This window comes from Platalea leucorodia, assembly GCF_965183815.1.
Source record: "Platalea leucorodia genome assembly, chromosome: 3".
In the NCBI taxonomy this organism is placed as follows: domain Eukaryota; kingdom Metazoa; phylum Chordata; class Aves; order Pelecaniformes; family Threskiornithidae; genus Platalea; species Platalea leucorodia.
Genome location: NC_138825.1, coordinates 31,907,676 through 31,929,408, shown reverse-complemented (window position 1 = coordinate 31,929,408; position 21,733 = coordinate 31,907,676). Strand labels below are relative to the sequence as shown.

Here is a 21,733-nt window from a genome sequence, read left to right as displayed (position 1 = left end):
AATAAATATGAGTTACTGATTATTTTGATATAACAACTGTTTATCCCTTTGACATGTACAATAACCAAATATTTGTAAAAATATGTATTTACAGTACAGACTTAAAATAAACTCATTAAAACCACAACTTTTTGCTCCCAAACAAATATAAGAAGAAAACAATATGGTAGTTTATACCCCATTTATTAAGACAGAGCCATCTATTACTTAATACACTGGTTGGGTAGCCATAAGTCACATTATTTTCTTACTATATTAAGATGCAAGACAGTTTGGCAACCGGTTAACAGAGACAAATTAGGCAGGGTGGAGAAACATTTAAGCTGCAGCAGGTTAAAAACCATCTAAGCCAGGGAGACCTAAACCAGCGCAGTTATACAAGGTGCTGGCACGGGGCGACGCTCGGCACGGCGCGCTTGCCAGCCAACTCCTCGAGTGCCCGGCGGGCCTGCCAGGGCCCCTTCAACTGGAATGTCGGGAAAAGGTCCAGGGACCGTCTGGGTGCCGCTTTTTTGGACACCTACCAAAGAGCGCATCACCAAAGCTACAGTTTTTCTGTGCAGGGATGGCATAGTGTTTTGTAAGAACGAAGGCTTCCGGTAAGAAAGTTTATAGTGCAATCTGAATTAATTTGTGCCCACAGTGTCATTATTCATTCTCCCAAAACATTTTAAATATAATTGTGTAGGAATTTGCTATCTCCATAAAGATATTACAAAGTAGTGCTTATACAGTTGGTGACTACATAGATTCAATTTTAATAAATATATCTCTTCATGCTTTTGCAAAACTACAAGTACGAAAGCAAGAAGTGACAATGCAGCCAAGTACTTCGTATCTTCCAAAAGCTATTAAAATTCTCAGGGCTCTAAAAAGTTAATAGACCTTATCGCACAGGAAGCACACACCGCGTTCAGTTTAACAGCTGCTCCGAGAAGAGCAAAACCCAATTCTGCTTCCTCTTTGCCAACGTGCCACCAAGTTCCAACTCCTGCTGAGAAATCAGAGATTGCTTTACTCCAGACAAGCAAGTTCAGATACGCTTCTGCTTGCCGGTGGAGCTGTGTGCTTAACAATGAAATGTGCAACATTAGCTATATCACGCATACACAATTATGTTTTTTTTTTTTTCTACTGAAGACAGGAAAAAAAAAAGGGTCAAGCACCAGGAGTTTCAGCTCATAAATATATTGTGTTGGCCCTAAGAAACCTAGCTGATAACAGCTGTAGCTTTAATGCAAATTTACAAAGTGAACATTTATTCAGCTTGAAAAGCATATACACGATAGTTACCTTGATAACAATAGATTTAAAGATGGTATCAGGTTAACATCCTATTACTACACAATTTTTGTAAATGGAGTATTTTATAAAAATAAGAAATGGCAATGCTTCATTGAAATAACACGAGCGAATTTTTAGAATTCCAATATATTAATCCTCACCATATTGGTGTACTTCAGGTAGCTTCAAGAAAGACCATGAATGCACATGTGCTTGGAGGCATCTTATCAACATATTTATATATATATATATATATATATATATATATAAATAAGGGCTGTGTAGCTTCTTGCAGGCTAATGCTTGACACATACATGATCATTTCACAACACCACTTTAGGAAAACGAGACTCAAAAAGCACTTTCATAATTCTAAATGTCAATTGTTTTAAAAGGAGACAAATATTGTTATTTTAGAAAGAATCACAGAAGATTCAGTTCATATTTTTCCATTAAATACTGCATTTCAAGGTAGCAGAACCACGCTCCCTGCAGATTCACCTCTCTGGTGCTCAGCAACTTCTGCCTTGACAGCTTCGGTCTTACATGCAACTTTGCAGCAGAGACAAGCTCCAAAGCATTCTGCAAATATTTTGGCTTGCACATGGAGACTAAAGCAAACCGGTTTTGTATCACAGAAATTCAGAATCTTTGCTTGTTTCTAAGTAGGGCAGAACCTTAAAAGTTAAATATAGACTTCAGGATGACGTCTAGCAAAGGCCTGAATTCATCTTATCAAACACTACGGATACACACACAGGTCTTTCAAAGACTGTATGCTTCCGATTTAAAGACTACCGTTTTGTAAGCAACAAGTCTTCAAATACACACAAAATTTAAAGTGCTTAAATGCAAAACGTGGCTTTGTAACTTATTTTCTGAAGAGAAGTTTCATTCTGACAAGTAGATTACCTGGACATGTGTCTACGTGTCCTCAAGAGTATTTTCATGAGAGTTATGCCTTTAAAACTGATAAAAAATGCCAGCCCGTAGACACTCATATATAGTCAAAATACAGTATAGTTACTTTCTCCAATTCCATGGGGACATAAAGATAGATTTCTAAAAAGATTCGGATTTAATGCCCTAATTTTTTAAATTGTAATTCTGGTCTACAAACAATGATCCAGTTAGAGTAAAAAATCTCCATGAGCTATATGTCAATGCATTCATGACATTCTTTTATTTACACAATAATTTTCCAATGTTAGATAACAAGTTATATGGAAACTACAATTATTTTAATTTCCATATCTTGGTAAACTGGAGCTGTCGCTGACTTTCTAAAATCTAAAGATGTATTTACACGCAACAAAACCACCAAGTTGTGCTAAGTATTCAAAGATCTTAATTCCCACATAGCACCACCCTGTTCTTTTCAAATACGATCAAAGATCTTTGTAAGATTTTTTGCAAAATAATCCTACCGAGTAAGCCCTTTCTATAGCCCTTTCTACTGAAATAAGAATCACCTTGAAAGAACACTTTACAAGACTGAGGCTCAAATACTTATCTGTCATATAACCACATTAGACTGCAATCATGCTAGCATACCTTATTACATTGAATCCTACTGTTTAAAAAAAAACAAAACAAAACCAACAGTGGTTTGTGCACATCTTTTGAAGAAGGCATGTATAAGATTTTCTCAACAAAACCCAAAGGTTAAAGTATACTCCTCAAAGAGAAACGAGGAATCAGCTACTTGCATTCTCAACATACTAACGTTTTCGTGCTTTTAGAACTGAAAATGTATTCATTAAGAAACACACTGCAACTTGAGCAGTCAAGGCTCAAGTCTACTGTAATTTAAAAAGTGATTATTTTTAGCATAATCACACTAGCAAGTTATTCTGTATATTTCAGTGAAGCAAAGCTTTAAAAAAGTTGTAGAGCAACAGATTGTTCCTTTTTTGTGTGTTTTAAGGGAGCAATAAATCCTCTCCATAAAGTTTATTTACACAAATGCAAGAGCAAACTTTCTGAGATAAGGGTTTGGGGTTTTTATTTTTATTTTTTTCCAACGATTCCACCACATGATAAAAAATTAAGTGAATGTGTTTTCCTGACCACATTGACAATGTCACAGCTAGAATCTCATCAGCTAGTTTATGACAAGCAACTGCAACAGGTGTAAACAAAAACCAGGTCCCTACATTGGGACAAAGCTTGGTTGCAGGTTGACTGTACGATACTAATATTGAAAGCAAGATTTAAAGTAAACTCATCTGGAATTCAGATCCAACTGAGGGAACAGTGAGAACGACACAGTGAAGGTACACTTGGGTGCAATTTCATGCTGGTGACTTTTTTTTCCTCTTTTTATGCTTAGAGCAGATTTTAAACCAGGAGTTGCATATCCAATGACACACACACAATTCAAAACTTAAGTGACCGTTAGCACATTTGTACACATACTTACATAAACTTAGTATTTACATATTCTAAACAAAGTTCCATTTTAACAGTTGAAGTCTTAACACATGAAAGAAGATAAGCTACTACAAAGAATGCATAACAGGATCACAAATTTTCCACAAGCATATAAACACGTTTTAAAGTGCTTTCTGGGTGCTTCAGATTAATCCTTGCAGTATGAGCTTCTATGTAGTGCTGTTCCAGTCATTACAAAATTATTTAAATCATTCCCCTTCAGGTGCATTGTAAGTTCAAGAAAAATGACGACACCATTGATGTAAAAGTTTTAAGCTCTACCAACATAAACGTATACATTACTTAAGTTCAGATGAAGTTGTCAAATACTTTGGTTTCTCATAGCTTGGGATAAATATTTGATATAACAGAAATTGCACCTCTCCACTCTTAAGTTTTTTACTAAAAAAATACCCCAACATAAATTGACAGTATTCTTTGGTAAAAACAGGACATTTGGCCAGTTTGCGTGTACATCTATTTATTAAAATAGTCTAAGAGGGAACAAATGCCACTGCTGTACTGTCAATTTACAGGAATAACCATTCCTTACTCAGTGGGGAGTATCAAAACATTAAGTTTAGCAGTTAGCTATGTAACAAGCTGAAACACCTTCAGCAAACATTACAGGGGATCAATAATGTTTTAGAATACTTTTTGCTTAAACATTTATCCTTTACATTACAAAAACTGTAAAATGCTCTATGCCTGCAGACAAGTCCATTACTTTGCAGTGACTACAGAAATATTATTCAATGGTGTACACTGTTAGGTTTCTGATAAGCATGTAATGAAAACGAGGAATATGGTGTGCTGACCAACCAATATTCAACCGCACAGTATTTGTGCATTACCTATACTAAGTACTAAGAAAAGCCTATTAAAAATTCAGTTAACTGCTACAAGTTACGTGAATATATAAAAACAGAGCAGATATACAAGTATAACACTGAACATACTGTACTTTATTAGCACAAAAAGCCAGAACAAGGCACAGCAAGCAGAAAAATACATCAATAGAAGGGTTAGTGTAGCATACAAGAATAACGTTTATTGTACTTGCAGCCAAAATGTTCCCTACCTCGCACAGGTCGCTGCCATAGAGAAGTAAGTAATAACATACTGTAGCAGCTGGTAAAGAAACTAGGGAGCACTCATAATTGGTACAAAACATTGAACAGGGGTCAGGGCATTCCAACAAAATTTTAGTGCAAAAATGTCTAAGACAGAACTATTTTAAGTTCCATCTCCAATTAAATAAGCAAACAGAACTTAGAATCTTGTTTCAAAGTAATCTGTTGAAATATAATCAGTGCGTATTACTTTAAAACATTTTTAAAAGCGCAAATGGAAAGATATTTACAACTAAAGTGTAACAGTACCTTTGAAACCTGACATTTATTTCAGATATGTCAGATTTTGTATTCTGATTATAATAATTCAACCACTTGTAATTTTCTCCATAAAAATATCAGACAACTTTAAATAATTAAACTTTTTTTTCTCTTCACTATTACCTTCCACTGTAAGTTACTAGCAGTCAGGCCACCAAATTTTGTTTTAGAAAAAAACCTGCAACTTTGTTTCATGGCAATAATCTAATCCCATGTCCTGCCACTGAATCGGTAATTCACACCGGAAGGTATTTAACTGTTCAAGACAGTATTACTTTTGCTAACAATGCCACTTAAATCTCTAAGTGTTTAAAATAGAATTACAGTACTGAGCAGACATATTCAAGTCTTAATGATTAGGAAACCTTATACACTGAGAAAAGCATGATTCATCTGTTAGCATCAAAACACCATTAACTCTTAATGGACTGCTTCTAATGAACTGATCTTCCTTAAAAGAAAATACTCTTATTCACTAGTATTGGGAAACTTGTTTGTGAGCTAAATTAGTACTTTGAGCAGTGGAAAGTTTTCAGGAAGATAAGTTTTAAAAAATACTTCAAATATTAGCAAAAATGCTCCTCTAATAAAGCCTTTCTTTACTAGCATTACATGAATGCCCCACGGAAAATGCCTCATAGTTTCTTCATCCAATTACTACAGCTATAAAAGGGAAACAAAATATTTAGAAATTAGCAAAAATATTCTCATCAGGCCTTAATGAAAAACGTGCAGAATTGTGTCTGCTTATTGTTTCCAAGAGGCATCACAACTTAGTTTGATTAACAGCAGGCAGCATCTGACAGGATACTAACACTCAGCTTAAATAGGATATTGCAGAAAAGCTAGACGTTGTTGGTGCGCTCGCTGCAGTTAAACTGTAACACACACAAAAAAGCATATTCTAGAAGCTTATTCTGATTTCCATTTACTTTGTTTTTATAGGTTCCCGCTCCAGCCATCGCACCCTGACTTTTTGTTTATAGTGATACTCCTTTAGAAAGTCTTGCAACATTGAGGGTAGAGGAAGGTCATCAATTCCATCATACGTAGTGCACCTGCAGATTACTGCCCGGCAGATATACTGCAGACTAAAGGGGAAAGTCCTGTTCAGAGATACAGTAAGTAATGGTTCAAAGAACATGCAAGAGCTAGGGTCTTTGTAGTGTTCCAGAAGCCCCGTAACAGTGGAGGAGTGAAACACACAGGGATCATGGGCATCGAAACTGAAGTTGTGATTCCACTGCTCAATGCGTGCATGTAGCGATCGGTTATAACGACGGAAGCTCACAGAGAAGAGGTAGTCCTCTTGCGCAGAATCCCTGAGCAAAAAAGTGCCTTCGGGTTTACCCTCCAGAAGTGCTTCTGCTTCATAGCGGTCCATCACACCCCAGTAACATGGGTTACCTGTGATCTGAAGTAAGTCTGGCACAAGGCAATGGATGTAATCAATTTGAGTATGCACTTTCCAAGCCCCCTGCCTGCTGATATGGCCGTGGCTCTCTCCAGACATCTGACGCTGCTTCTGCCTGCGTGACTGCAGACAAAGCGTTGTTGTGTCCTCTTCAGAGTCACAGTTCCCTGGAGGTGTTATGCTTTTGTCCCCGGTCAGCTCAGTCATACCAGGGGCTAACTTTGGTCCCAGTTTATACAATGGATTAACCTGTGCTGTAGCTTCAAAAGTATGTATTTGGGCATTGGGAGGGGGATCAACCCCTTCTTCAATGCTAAGCCTACGTCTCTCTCTGAGCCTGTCTTCTTCATCTTCTGTGGAAACCAAGGAAGGATCGAATGTGTCAAAAAAAGTTGAATGAGGACTCACAGGCGCTGTGTGTTGTTTAATCAGATGCCACTTCTGAGCCAGATCTGAGCCTGCAGGAAAAGGGCATTTCTCAAGCATTAGTTCAGAGAGATGGATCTTTCTTTTGTTAGAAAACAGAGGTTTGGACTGTTTGCTGTAAGTTCTCATGGGAAAACACAGCCCAACAGTATCTTGTAGACGCTGTCGCAGAGAACGGCTACCTACTGTCCTGTTTGATACTGCATCCATATCATGGACAGAGCTCACCCCGTACCTTCTCTCCCTCCTCTGCAAGCCACTTCGTGTTCTACCAAATCTTTTTTCAGTATCCAAGGAGCTCTGGGTTTTGGTAGAGCAGGAATGCTTCTTCTTCCCACCCCAAGGAGCATGCCGAGAATAAGAGTCCCTTCGAGCAAGTCTAGCTCCCGTGGTGACACACGAGTCATTCTCTTTCTCAATGCTTATTTCAACAATCTGAGGAATTTCTGTGACACAGTTTTGGTTCCGCCTTGCCGAATTCTTTGAAGGACTTAAACCTAATTGCAAAGCAATGTTTTCTCTCAAAGGGCTGCTGGGCTGTTGTTGAGCCAAACCAGTTACCTGGATAGCTTTCTCTTTAGCAGATGAGCAACTATTGGAGTTCACGACTACATTTTCATTTTGGCTTCCACCCTCATGACTGAAGAGATTCTGGCACCTGTATTTGAAATTGTTCCACATCTTTCCCACTTTATCCATGGATCACGTTACCTAAATTCAAGAGGAGAAGAAATATTAAAATAAAAATATAGTTTAAAAAAAAAATGAGGATACATCTTCAGTTACCATTTAAGTTACAGACACAAGACAACTGTTAATTGAACACACTACATTTGAAAAAGTGCCCTTGTGTTTGTATGGTTATGTGGAGCTGACATGCATCACACCTTTCTGATATTTACAAAAATCACCACGAAATCACCATGTTTGGGAAATTACAAACATTTCATTTAGAAGCAGGCCCTCACATTTTTCTGTAGGCATGTAGGTAGGTCTGCAGAGTTGTATTTGATGGACAGGAAATACGCAGTCTAAAATTCTTCATTTTGGGAAGAATTTGTAAGTCATATGTAAGGTATGACTCCCTAATAAGCTTCCAATAAGCAGCAGTAAAAAAAATCCTGAAAAAGAACTAGTTGAGTCACTCCAAACTGTGAGAGCAGTTAGTGAAATCCAAGAAGTGCACTGCAAATGTCCAGATACACCATCTAAAAGCAAAAGCTCCAGCCACAGGTCAGATAAATTCCAAGCTATAACTGACAAGATTAAAAAAATTAGCACAAAATAGAAATTTAGGGGGGAAAAAAAAAAAGCATTCAGCATTCTTAGATGAGGCAATCACCAAAAGACAAGGAAAGGCAGTAAGGTATCAGCAAAATTTTAGAATTGGTCTCTAATATATTAATAAAAGCTATACATATGAAACATCTAAAAAAAAAAAACTGTCTGGCTTTATTACTTAAGATATAAAAGAATGAAAGAGCCCAAGGAGCTTTTCTATCTTTAGTAAGAGCATTTAAAAAGAAAGCAGCTCTGCAGCAGAAACACGATGACAGTGAATCATGAAGATACAGTAAAAAGATAAAAACATTAGCAGTGTACATTTTAGAAACAGAGTTTGATAATTGGAACAAGACTGCCAAAACCACAGGACTGCCCTAGGACAGAGAGAAACAGGCTAATTCTGTACTAAAAAAAGTCAGGCAATGCCAAACTAAATTAGATCTAATTAAGTTCTGAGAGAAGTGCTAAACTTAAAGGACTAAACCATGTCATCTTATCTAATTTAACTCTTAATGGAAACTGCTCTATCTTTGGAAGCATATTGTTTTGAAGCAACATTCCTCCATTGCTGCAGTTCTTTTCTGTTCACAGCTAGAAAGGAATCCGAAGCAGCGACTGAATACACTGGGTCTCAGGAAATAGTGTGGATTATAAAGAAGTCAGCAATACTCTAGTGATCGAGTCTAGAGTCCCTTAAGATAGAAGCACAGCTGTAAGCCCATGACTTTACAGCAGAATCCACAGAGACTGGGGAAGAGTCAGAGGTATAGCTTACATGAGAATCACGAAAAGATAATGAACATGAAACACCTAACTGTAACAGGAACAGAAAACAAAAGAGCAAAAGCTTTCTTCCCCACCCCCTCCTCAGATACTTCAGCAAACCCAGCAAGCTAGGTATCTACGTTTAATTGCATAAAATAAAACCTTAAGAATTTAGGGTGGATGCAGGGAGGTGGCAGGGAAGCGAGTAAATCAGGCCTTAACAGTCTTTGGAGATTACTGGTACAAGTTACCTAGAACACAGTGCTAATGACAATCTGAACGACATCCAAGTAGTTATTAAGGAGGAAGACACTTGCAGAGAAATGTTATACATGGAAGATGCTATAGAGTTCTGTGCGTACATGGAAGTGTGTAAGGAAATGAGCAAGGAATGTCTTCCTGATTTAAGAAAAAAATATATATATATTCCTAAATTTGTTTTTTCTGCAGTTGTCTGGACCAAGCTGGAGGACTGGGGGAGTTCTAAGAGCAGCAGAACTAATAAAGTCAGATCACGTACAGATTTGTAGGAACCATACAACCATGCATCATGCCATCACAATAATCATAGCTGTTTGCAGTGTCTCAGAATATCCACGCTGACCAGGAGGGAGCATATGTTTGCTGGCCGCCAGCCTGTCAATGCAGTATATATAAAGTTGACTTCTACCCACTTTTCTCTCAAGTTGTACATTTCCTTCTCTTCCTCGTCACAGAGATATTTAAAATTTTTGGAAAGGGAAAAGGAAGAGAGAGTATATAACCTCCATTCCCTTGGGAAATCAGACTAGAAACACTACACATCTTTACGACAATGAACTGGAATTACTTTTCTAACCAAACAGTCATACACTATTCAGTGGTGTCTTTACTCTGAAATTGCTTATTATTGTTCTTCCTTTGCACTGTTAGTCTAGAATGTCTTTAGACTGTTAGATGGGTGGAAAGTTCTCTAAACTTGCCCAGAAAGCTTCAAGAACAAAGAACAAATAAACAGCACCCCCCCCCCCCCCCAAACCCCCATCATACTGGCTTGACAGACTGTACTTTTCAAAAATTGAATTTAAAAGTTTAACTACTTTTTGTCATACTCAAGAGAATATAAATACCCTTCTTACCCAGAAAAGCATATGAGTCACTGTATCTTGTCTTGAGAATATACCTCAACATGAACTTGCTAGATTCCTTCTCTGAGTTCTGGACATGATTACTACAAAGAGAAAAACGGTATTTTTGTTAGTTGTTAGAATATCTTTTAATTTAGATATTTACAATTCGTCACTGGTATCAAAGGGATATTTTACTAATTGTATCTTAAATGTGTGCATGGAACTGCCTGCTTATTAGATATTTTTAATGCCTATTAACAAAAAGCTTCACAGAACTTTTTTTCATCCATTACAACATTTCTGAAATAGGTTCCAGGGGAGGACCCTCAAATGAAGCTTTTGAGAACCAAGAGCGAAGCCCCAGCACATGGATCATTGAAGTGCCAGGCACAATGGGCATACTCAGGCCTGTAAAAATGGTTTCCCCACATTTGGTTTCAGGTCCAAAGCAGTGGTTCCCAAGTTGTGGTTGGCAGTGCTGTCAGATCACCTCATGCTGCCTCTCCTCCTTGTTTCCAGCTGCTACATCACATCAAAAGGCAGCTAAAAATACACACTTTTCTAATATTACTTTTCCAGGTAAGCAACTGCTGTACTTGCCACAAGGATGTTATATGATTGTGAAGCAACAGGAATATGAACCATGATTCTAAAAATGGGAAAGTGGAATACAAGACAAGTTCTTTATTAAAAGAGTAGGTCAGCACTTCCCTAAAATAATCATCATTGTTTTTCAGAAATCCAGGAGGAGCTGAGGGATTTAGCATGCTCACGCCACGGTCAGAAATCTAACAGTAACAAGACAGAGGAAAATAATTTGCTTCTCCACACTAGAACCAAGCCCAGGACAGCAGTAGGAGTTAACAGAAAACACTGGGAACTTATGTTAAAGCTTTACATGCAGAACAGGAAGAAAAATATTCAAATAAGATGCCTATTTACTGGAATAAAAAAAAAAAAAAAAACTATGGGGTTGAGCAATCACTAGGTAAATACTCAAAGTTAATATTCCTAGGCAGAAACTCCAGATTAATGTCAGAAAAGTACTAACATTATTAGTTTCCATTCACCTCTGGAAGCACTAAAATTGCTGAAACTCTCTTAAAGTTAGGCTGTACTACTACTACTGAAAGATTCCATAAAAGTAACCTTTCTAGAGAACAACAGAGCTAAAAGTACAAAATTTTAGTACAAAACGAAGATTAAAGCAAAAGTAAAGTTCTTTTGCAACTTTAATGTTTACACCTATTTCTTTTTTCCCCCATTATGTTCCTAGCAAGTCTACAAACACAACACAGTAAAACCTACTATAAGTGGTTCAGAGCAAGGCCTTAACAGAGCAAATGAAAGGCAAAGTTGCTATAATAAGGGCTATACAATTTTCAATAAAGCCTTACTTAAAACATTAGGTCATTCATACCTCTGAAGACATGCCTGCATTCCAAATAAAACCAGTAATGCTGTTTTACTGGGCACAGGTGGCAAAGTGGCTGCATGCTAATCATTTTAACTCATTAAAAAGACACAAAGGACACAGAAGCTTATCTTGAAATTTCATGCTTAATGGTATTTATCTTAACTTTATACATCACTCTTATTCCTCAGTCCTGCTCAGCAACATGAACAGTCAGTGTACCACCTATCACATCACCGCTGCTCGCCAGCTGACACAGCCTGTCGGACAAGCTGCCCGATGGCTCCAGGAGGGAGTGGTTGCTTTGGGAACCATCCTTCGCTAATGGAAAACAGCTTCTTGAATTTAGGTGACTGTCTCAATTAAACCTCTCGACCTCATGTTAGAATAAAACTTGAGTCATTGATAATGTATTTAATATTCAATCTAGTAATTTTAAATTAGTTTAAAACAATGCGCAACAGATGTGTGGTTTCACAGATTTCTTGTGGCAGTACTAAGGTTGACAAAATACAAATTACTTCTCAATCGGCCCTAAAGCCATCGCGGTTTTACGGGGGAGCACTGCCAGTGGTTATTTTAGGTTAAACAGAAAATAAATTTAATTCCACTAAAATCCACAAAGTGAATTCATCAATTTGTAGATTTTCTAAGAAAAGAAAAGTTATACTCACATTCCTAAACCAGTCTCTCTTCAACTAAAAATTATTTCTATCTACTTTAAACTGGCATAAGTTATCTTAAAAAATAATTAGTAAGCACTCTACAAGGATTACAGAAGCAATGAGCAGTAGTATCTTAACACTATATTCCCATTTGCAGTAAATTAGAGACAGTCAAAGCCATGAAGTTTGCATAAATGTAGTCCTCAAGTATTCTGAGTGTACAAATGGTGAAACTACAAAGAGAGCTAGGAAAACCATTTGTGTAATACAATTTAAATAAAGACAAGAGTTATAACCTGTTTGTAATCCTGAAATACCACATATTAATAGATTACTGTGAAAACTCAGACCACTCTTTCCAGAAGTGTCACAAGCTCTAGCCGGAGCTCTCCACCCGTGACTTCCTAAGAGGAACATTCAAAGCCAAGGCTGTGCTCTGTCCTAAAGATAATACACTTGTTTCACAGTGTTACCCAATTTAAAAATTAGTTGATATGGTAAATTACATTCAAAATATTAACGCCTAAAAATGTACCATCTTCACAAAAGCTGATACACTGCACAATGGATGACACCTTACAAAACAGGTACAGTACGCTTATTTCAAAAACAAGAATCTACAAGATTCTTTGTTTTGGTATTTTCATAGGATGATAGCTTCAAAACATAGCAAGATAACAAGGACAAAACATTGAGGGAAAACAAAACCAGACAATTCTTACAAGTCAAAAAACCAATAACCTGAAAGGGGAGGGATAGAAATCAGTGTCTCTCTGCTCCTTCCACGCTGTTTAGTTCAACACCAGCATGAGCCCACACAGGCAAGCAGGCTAACACATTCAGTGACACTGGTGCACATCACCTTGGACCATGGAGGCAGAAGTAAAAGGCATTCCATGTCACTGAGGGAGACTACACTTCTATTTGGATTGTTCCTTACTTTAAAATTATTCACTTAGCAGCAATGAGAGACTCCATTATTAAAGACATTTGCTTCCATTAAGACATGCTTGCTGAAGAGGTTAATGTCCTATTTGCACATTGCCAAATGCCTGCTGTAGGCTACTGCTCCTAGGGATGCACTAACAAAGCTGCTCACATAAGCACTCCTCAACCTTATTCAGTCAAAATGAATAAGGCTGGCAAACACCTACCGTGTAAAGTAACCCACTTGAGGAAAGAAGAAAGGGCAATATTAAGGATTACAAAGCAATTTCCTCCCTTCCAGTACTTATTCCAGAAATAATGAATTACTACTGTAACACCAGAGACAAAATTTCTTAAAAAATAAGGAATATGTTGGCTTAAATGGAATCATGCATTTTTCTACACACACAAGTTTTCTACACAAAAATGTACTCACTGCAGACAGCTTGAAGAACTGATTTGGAGGGCTGGAAGGAAGAGATGGTTGTTGGTTTTTTTAACTAGACAAGGTAAAGGGGCCAAGTGTCTCAAGTGTTCATGAAAGCCTTATTAGGGCAAAGTAGTACTGTTTTTTTCCTAGCAGGCTCTGATAATTTGGAAGTGCAGTTGCATAGGGAGAAGAATCTGAAGGTCTGAACCCCCAAATCAAAACTCAAACCTGCCAAGAAGTAAAGGATACGGAGCTGTAATTCCAACAACACACAAAATGGGCTAAGTCAATGTTGCAACCAAAAGAAATGGCGGCAGCCTCTTCCTGGCCACCTGTGCTGGTGCGGGAGGAGGTCTGTACACCGTATGGCTGCTCAGTCAACCAGCTCAAAGAACTGATGCAGACTAAAATGAATTCTCAGAAAAAGTCTCAATCATTTACTCCATCTGGTTTCCGACTTTGTGTAAACATTCATGTTAACACAAGGGAGGAGCAGATGAGGAGGGAGGAAGCAGCAGCTAGAGCAAGACTGCTTCCTTCCACAGCAGCACTGATTTGTTCTGCTCACAATATTAAGACCTTACTTAGACAGCTACTTTGAAGAGGAATCTCAAATTAAAGCCTATATATTTATCAGCTGTGGGGCTCAGGCTCTGGAGAGAGAGATTAGGACTCTAAGCTGCTGCTTTGAACATTCATGTTGAAAGTTCAGCCACTGAAAACATTTACTTCAAAAATAAAATGCTGAGTTGGCTCGATGTGTCCTGCTAAAACACAGGGAAAGCTACAACTTTCAGGGACTTAAACTGGCAGATTGTCAAGTCAAAGAAAAATAATGGTATTTTGCCATTGTTCCAACCTGAAAGTAAGAAGTAATCTCCTCCCCCTCCTTGGTGCAGATTCACAATGAGCAAAAAGCAGGCTTAGCTTGGATAGCTGATATTCTGCCAGTTTCATTCCAAGCGGCTACATTGGTAACTTCAGTTCAAAAATATCATTCCAAGATATTTTGAACAGTGGGATACAACCCTGTAGCCCCTTACTAGGCTTTGGGGTTCAAAAAGGATAATGTCAGGACTACATGCGTTCACGTTACATTAGAAAATACTGTACAGTTGCCATCCATTTCTTTTCTGTTCAGAAAATCTAAAATCCCTGAAACAGAAAAACCACCAATGGAAGAACAGAACGTGAATGACACTGAACCAAAGAGATAGTTGTTTCTGAAGTACTCTTTTCCCTGTACTTACACAAGTCTAGTGGATAATAATACAACCATCATAAACAAAGCTAGTATTTCTAATTATATAAAGATCACAAAACTACACACAGCAAGCATAAGATATTAACACAAAAATAATGCTACACGGATCTACTGAGTACTCCACATACTGGTAGATATCTATGGTAAAGCTCTGCAAATTCAAGACAATGATGCATATTAATTCCAAGTGAAGGCACCCTCAAATCATTTAGGCAGTATCCTGATGGCCACTCATTGTAACATGTAAACACACACAAGCAACATTAAACAGAAGCAGTTTCCTTTAAATTACCTCCACACACCCTAAGTAGGCAACTCATAACTTCACCTTATCGTTTGAAAAAGTAAAAGAAAAAGCATTAAGTTAGCAAAGTAAAGTACCCACTATGGAAGAGAACTCTAGGTGATTCGCTGAAATAATGTTTTCTGTACTGCTATGTATAACTCTCCTCAAACAGAAGCTGCCAATATACTTTTTTAAAATTCATGTGGGCAGAATAAATGGTTCCAGTCGGTGTTCAAGTTAAGTACAGCAGCCCTCTTGATGACCTCTGCAAAAGCCGTACTCTGAGAAAAAGTTATAGGGCTCTCCCCTAGCAGGGCAGAATTTGTTTCTACCTTTAAGAACACTAACGAAGCATATCCTTCTCTACCAAGTTCTAAAATATAAATAGGTCTCAAATTGATATAAAGAATGATCTAATGGTTATTCGTATGTAATTTTTGGGAGTTCTGAGTTAAGGAAAAGCATACCTTAATAGTTATGTCTCACTAAAAGCAAAGGAAACTGGAAGCAAAGTTGAAAAGAGGGGTCAATCATATCCCACATCCTTGACTAGCTCAGTAGAAACATCCAATTTAAGCTATTTTGTAAACAGAGCATTTCATTCAATTGCAAATTGGGTATTTTGCAAACAGATAGTTCCTCTGTTCTGGGATCAATTTATACTGTTCTAACACTTATTTCTTCTCACTACATTTTTCAAAACCTCAACTGCCTGCCTAATGTCTCTCCCTCACCATAGCACCCTTGCCCCTGACCAGCTTACAAGCATCTCCTTTGCACACAGAGCTCATCTCACACACCCAGCCACTTCCCATGTTTCCCTTCTATCTGACCAAGCGAAAGATCATATTCTCGAATACGAACTAGCAAGCTGCCACCTCTTAAAATTGATAAAACAAAGTTCTACTTGTCTTTCTCTAGTGATGTATCTACAATGGTGACTACACAGGAAAGAGCAGTATTGCTATCCATGCAATTTGCAAGACATTTAAAAAAGCTGCCTTTCTTTCAAATTTGAGTGAAACGGACGCAAAAGTTTCTAGAACCACAACTGAGACAAGTGACAGCCTAAGCTGTGATTTCTTAGGAACTGCAAATAAAGAAGTGTTAACCTGAAGACTAAATATTGCTATATGCACTTAAAACAAAAAATCTCTTGCACTATGAGCTGCTCAGCTCATAAATTTGCCATTTGTGATGAAAATAAAAAACCCACTGAGGTTTTATGGATAGCATCTGTATTTTTTGTTCACTTGCTAACATTACTGGAGCAAAGCACTTGGCAGTAGCAAGGTCATAGGCACATGTAAAAGACAAGAAAATTCAAGAAAATTCCACAACTAAAAGTGAGCTTCTCTCTGCAGCAACATAAAATACTTAAAATGTTTAAAAATGTGAAACGTTTAATTATAATTTATAGTACAACTGTTTTAATGGATGACCTGTAAATGGGTGAAACTCCCTTGTGCCACTGCAATACTGAAGAGAGATTAAACTTCAAGCTACTGGGGAGAAAACTGCTGGACCAGCCTGGTGTCTTATCCAGCTACAGCTATGCTCTACATGAAGTAGAAGGTGGCCTGGGATGGACAGTTCTGATAGCATCCACAAATTTATAAAGTGACCTTCATAATGACTTAACTCCCAACTTACATTCTTTCATGCCAGAAGTTTGACAAGCAAACTCTATCACTATAGCTCCACTGGCAATCTTAGATCAGTTTCTGTATAAAACATGTTTTCATATAATAGAAGCATATTCAAATAACTGCAGAATGAGACCAGGGGATTTAACCTGCGAAGTATTTGGCAAGCAAGGAGTTAAAATCCTGCCTAAGACTACCCCACAGCTGCTGTCAGCAGTCAGGCTTGTCAAGAGAAGCTCTGGGCTGTCTTGACAAGACTAATTGGCAGCAAGCACCTGGTTCCCGAGGCTGGGCCAGGGTAGGTAAAAGAATATAAACCCTGCACAGAAGAAGGAGAAGCAGCTGGAAGGCTGCCAGTAGGTCTAGCCTGTTTCATGTTTTCACTTTGATCCATAGGCAACTTTATCCTAGACTATATCCAGTTAGGCTATCAGAAACGTTTTTCTGCAACTTTCCAGCTGAAAGGATCCCATGCTTTATGGTTCTGTACCTGTGAGCTCTGCCACTGAGAGCCCACCAAGCCTTGCTGCGCAGGGCCACGCTGCAGCACAGCCAACTGCCAACTGCAACAGCAACACTATTATTAAATTGCAGTGGAATTGAAATTTTGGTTTTCAAATGCCACCAAAAATTAACTAAAGGCGTTATTATAACTTCAAAATTACAGACTAATATGCCAGAAAATCAAAACTAAGACTGTCCTGGATAGTCTGTATATTGGACATATAAAGCATGTGCAATGACAGTTTATGATACATAGCAAGTTATAGTGCATCTTTAAGGAAAGGAAAAAAGTAAAAAATAAATAAAAAAAAAAACCCTCACAGCATTCTGGGAACTAGCTAAAAGTAGACTGCACTAACTACTTCAAGTGGGACTTCCAAAGGTGTGAAAGACACTTAGAACATATTTTGACCTCTACTAGGAATCATGATTTCAGTAACTTTGAAGCTTTCTGAAATTCTGCCCTTTGTTTTTTTGCCATATTAAAATTCAAGTAAAAAAATTTAAACCATTAGCTTTGCAGGTTCAGCCCCTGAGGCAGGGAGATTTTTTTTTAGGAGTAAGGGAAAAAATATATCCGTTTGTTAGCTTAGCAGAGTTTTATATTATTGAACCAACAACTGTCTAATTATATAGACACATACAAACTATAAATATTAATATACATAAAATATATACATCAATATATTTCAGATTTTGATTTTTTTGTGCAAGACAGTTTAAGTATAAACATTGAAAAGTCAGAACTAATTTCTTCCAAGCAAAGTGTTCAGCAGAGACTATATCTATGCCTCTGCCAAGTTTCACGTTTTAGGCGTTTTACTTTTAGCTTGCTAGTCAAGAATTCCAACAATTTACAGTAGCACGACTATTTCCATAACTTAAGTAACTGGAGATTTAGAAGCGGTAAAAGCAAAAGTCAGTACTTGTACATCGTCTCTGTATGAAAGACGTTTCAGTCAACAAGTGTTAATGCAGAATTATGGAGTTTGTGAAATGAAGAGGCTGTAATGGAACCGCTTGGTAGTCGCACCGCTGGTATCACTAGAACAAACCCACCCTAACGGCCATGCAGCATGCTGCTCTGTTTTCAATCGAACATGTTATATAAACAATTGCACCATTCCTTAAATTGATAGTGATGTTAAACAGTACTAATACAAAGATCCATTAGCAATCTTTAAACGGAAAAAGCTCAGTGTAATGAGATTATAAATTACTAAGTTTAGAGTTACTGCTCTATCAACAACAAAAAGTTTCTCAGAGTGACAGAACAGCAAAAAAGCCAACTCTTCGCAAAGCCTGCTCTCCTTTTGTATTCTGCACCTTTACACAAAGATGACTAACGAGTAAATTTAGAGCCTCTCTTGGTCTCTACTCATGAGCAAGGAGACTTCCATGTTTTTAAGTGGAATGACCATGATTCAAAATATAATATCAGGATGTACCATAAAAGCTTCAAGAAAAAAAAAGAAAAACAAAACCAAAAAAAACCCTAAGACTATCCATTTTTTTTGGCCAAAAATGTAAGACTACCACTATATGCACAGGATAAGCATCAGAGAGACTGAACAATCATTGATAAAAAAGTCAGGTCTGTCTTTCCTCTTAAGAACATCTATTGCCTCAACCCATTACAACTGAGGTGTTAACTAGATTATTATGTTACTATCTTATCTTTAGGGAGCTGGATCCTATTGCATAGTGAGATGCAAAGGAGGTGATAACTATTTGTCAAGATGCGGCTACATCTTTCTTCTTGGCCTTACATAACGCAATCAGTTACATCAAAACTATTTGTATGAAATGCTTATCCCAGCAAAGAAGCACCTGTGTATGTTAAGTAAGCAAGCCCCCACAGGATGAGAATTTCATAAGAAAAATGTACATGTTTGGTTAGCTCCTAAATTCTTCTGAAAATACAATACATAAATGCTTTGCCTTTTGATGTTATTTATCTAATCCTAAAGCTGATTCCAGTTTTCACTAAGGATTGCTGCACCAAGACCTAGGCATAGACCAATAACCCACTGGTTAGCTAATGTGCATTCCTGTTGATCAATAGGAAAATGGCTTATCTGAAAAAGGCAACTCACTAGCCTGTGATACCGCTCCAACACCCAACACACACAACTCATTCAGTACTGGAAAGTCACTAAGTATCTATGGGCTCCTGTCTGATACAGGTAAGTATAAGTTATAGGCTGCAGGAACGCCAAGAATATGCAGCAAAGGAACGGACTAGAAAAATGAATCTTTACAACAGCACTACCAGCTGCACGAGACTAATAAAACTAATAATCCTCTTTTGCCCTTAATCAGGTCTATGAAGGCAGAGATTCAGTTGTATGAATGGTGTAAGAGACTGCATTTCATGCACAAAGAGTTTGCAGCACCACATAAAACTGAGCAAACCTAAATCAGACAATGATTACTGGATGATGAACTCAGAGAACAGGTATTAAAAAAAAAAAAGCAAAACACAACCACACACAAAACCAAACAAACCTCAAAACACAACAAAGTGAGTGATTGATGCTGTTTCACCACATCAGCTTGAGATGATAATTTACCAACCCCTGCATCAAAGGAACAGAAGAGATCTTTCAGAGTTCTTTCTAGGTTGTTCCTCATTAAGAGAATATAGCCATAGCCAGGGCACCCTAAGGATGACAGACTGCGATAACTAATCTACCATTGCTTTGCTGCTATTAAGAGGGATATTCCTGCTTCCCTCCTACCCCTTTGCATCAGTTCCACATTCATCTGACCTCTATTTTCACTATAAGCTTCACCAGACAGACAAACAGCACTTCAGCTAGGAAAAAGAAGCCAGAAGAGACAAGTGACAGCGTGAGGGTAGTAGAAGCTCCAGGGTCTTATGCAAAGACAGAAAGGGAGAACCACCATCTCTACCAGTAGCAGCGAGTTGTTAATGCCGGTTTAGCCATTTCTGTGAAAACCCATTCCTTAATGTTAAACCAGATTCTCCTTATACCAGGAACCATGTTTTATTAAACGAAAGATTAAATGAAAGTCATAATTGTGCAGCAAAAAAATAAAATGAAGCCTTGAGACTAAGACTCACCTAGAAAAATACTGTACATTTCAGAAGATCCAGGAGGCATAACACTGTTAACAGGAAAAACTATTAACATAAAAATACAAGAACTATTCCTCTTCATTTTTTCAAAAAGATGGTTCAACAGTTACTTAAAATACCAGGCAATCTACATAAACGTTTTCAAGACGACAGGGACAACCTGTTCAATAATATTTCAGGAAGCTATGATCCTTAAATATCCTCCATGATGAAAAAGAATTTGATTCTTGATGTAGAAATATAAGTTTCCTCAATTTATCATTAGGAGACATGTGGCAGTTTCCACATCTAGCTACTGTCACATAGTGGCCAGGAGTTCCTGATGGAAAACATGCATGGTGATCACAAGAGTGAGGATTCCAAATTCTCATTCATAGATAAAAACTAAGAAATTGTCTTGAGATACCCATGATCAGCCACAGCTTGAGCACCCCTGAAACCATCAGATAAAGCTGTGGGGTCTGAATAACTAAAACCAATTGTGCAACTTTACACAGATGTCAAACTCTTCTGGTATAGATTGGCAGGAGTCTACCAGTCAGTGGGGGAAGGAGGGGAAAACCAGAGAACACTGTCTAGTGTTTAAGTGTACATAAGACTGCAAATTTCTGACAGCACTGGCATCAGCGGCACATAGGCATACAGGACTAACCTGTAGGTAACAAAATCTGTCATGATTTGAAGACAAATGAAGATTTACCTTCATAAGAGTTCTGCTAAGCAGCCAGACTGGAACATCTTTCAGCAAATTCCGTCTGTTCTCTCCTATACTGAGCAAACATGGAAAAGAAACTCCTGCTCAACTGGGTGCTAACTCCCTGTGAAGTTCACACTGCCGCAGTGGGCTCTGCTGCAAGTTCAGAGGAAGAACAGCAATAAAACTCAGTGCAGGCTATCTCACACAAATTCAAGTGTCTACATAATTGACATGGATTTTGCTACAGGGGAAATGCATTAAAAAGGGTACTTAAAGCTGTACAGTGTCAACAGGCAAGGCCATCTTTCTTAAAGCTTGAACTAGCCACCTCAAAGGCAGCAGAGAAATTCAGCCTACTTGGTGGGCTTAAAGTCTTCTTCCCAGCAAGAGGGACATGCCTTTGAAAAATTTTTTTTTTTTTTTTAAATTGTTTATTACCATCTCCTAACACTTCCCATTATCAGACCAAGTTCAGTGGCTTTCTGTAGCTTTCTGATTTGGTCCGAATTTTATAGGCTGGGTATCTACCTAAAATAGTTTTTCAAAGTTGAAGTTGTTGTAGGAAAAATGTCTGAAAAAGTCACATTTCAGTTGTCTTGAAAAAAACCCACCTCCTCATCTTACAAATTCAGGAAGTGTGGACTTTGTGTGGAACATCTTCTGCTATCCTTATAGAAGTACAGCCAAA

General features: G+C 37.8%; 1 protein-coding gene across 1 annotated transcript in view; it reads right to left on the bottom strand.

Moving 5' to 3' along the window:
* Window positions 1-2,736: 2,736 nt before the first annotated feature.
* SOCS5 (suppressor of cytokine signaling 5) overlaps window positions 2,737-21,733 on the bottom strand; it is a 33,554-nt gene continuing 14,557 nt past the window's right edge. The window contains exons 2-3 of the mRNA XM_082306720.1: window positions 10,119-10,210; window positions 2,737-7,662 (exon numbers count right to left, since the gene is read on the bottom strand). Of these exons, the coding sequence (XP_082162846.1) occupies window positions 6,040-7,650 (1,611 nt within the window). The 5' untranslated portion in view covers window positions 7,651-7,662; window positions 10,119-10,210 and the 3' untranslated portion in view covers window positions 2,737-6,039. The remainder of the gene's footprint in view (window positions 7,663-10,118; window positions 10,211-21,733) is intronic.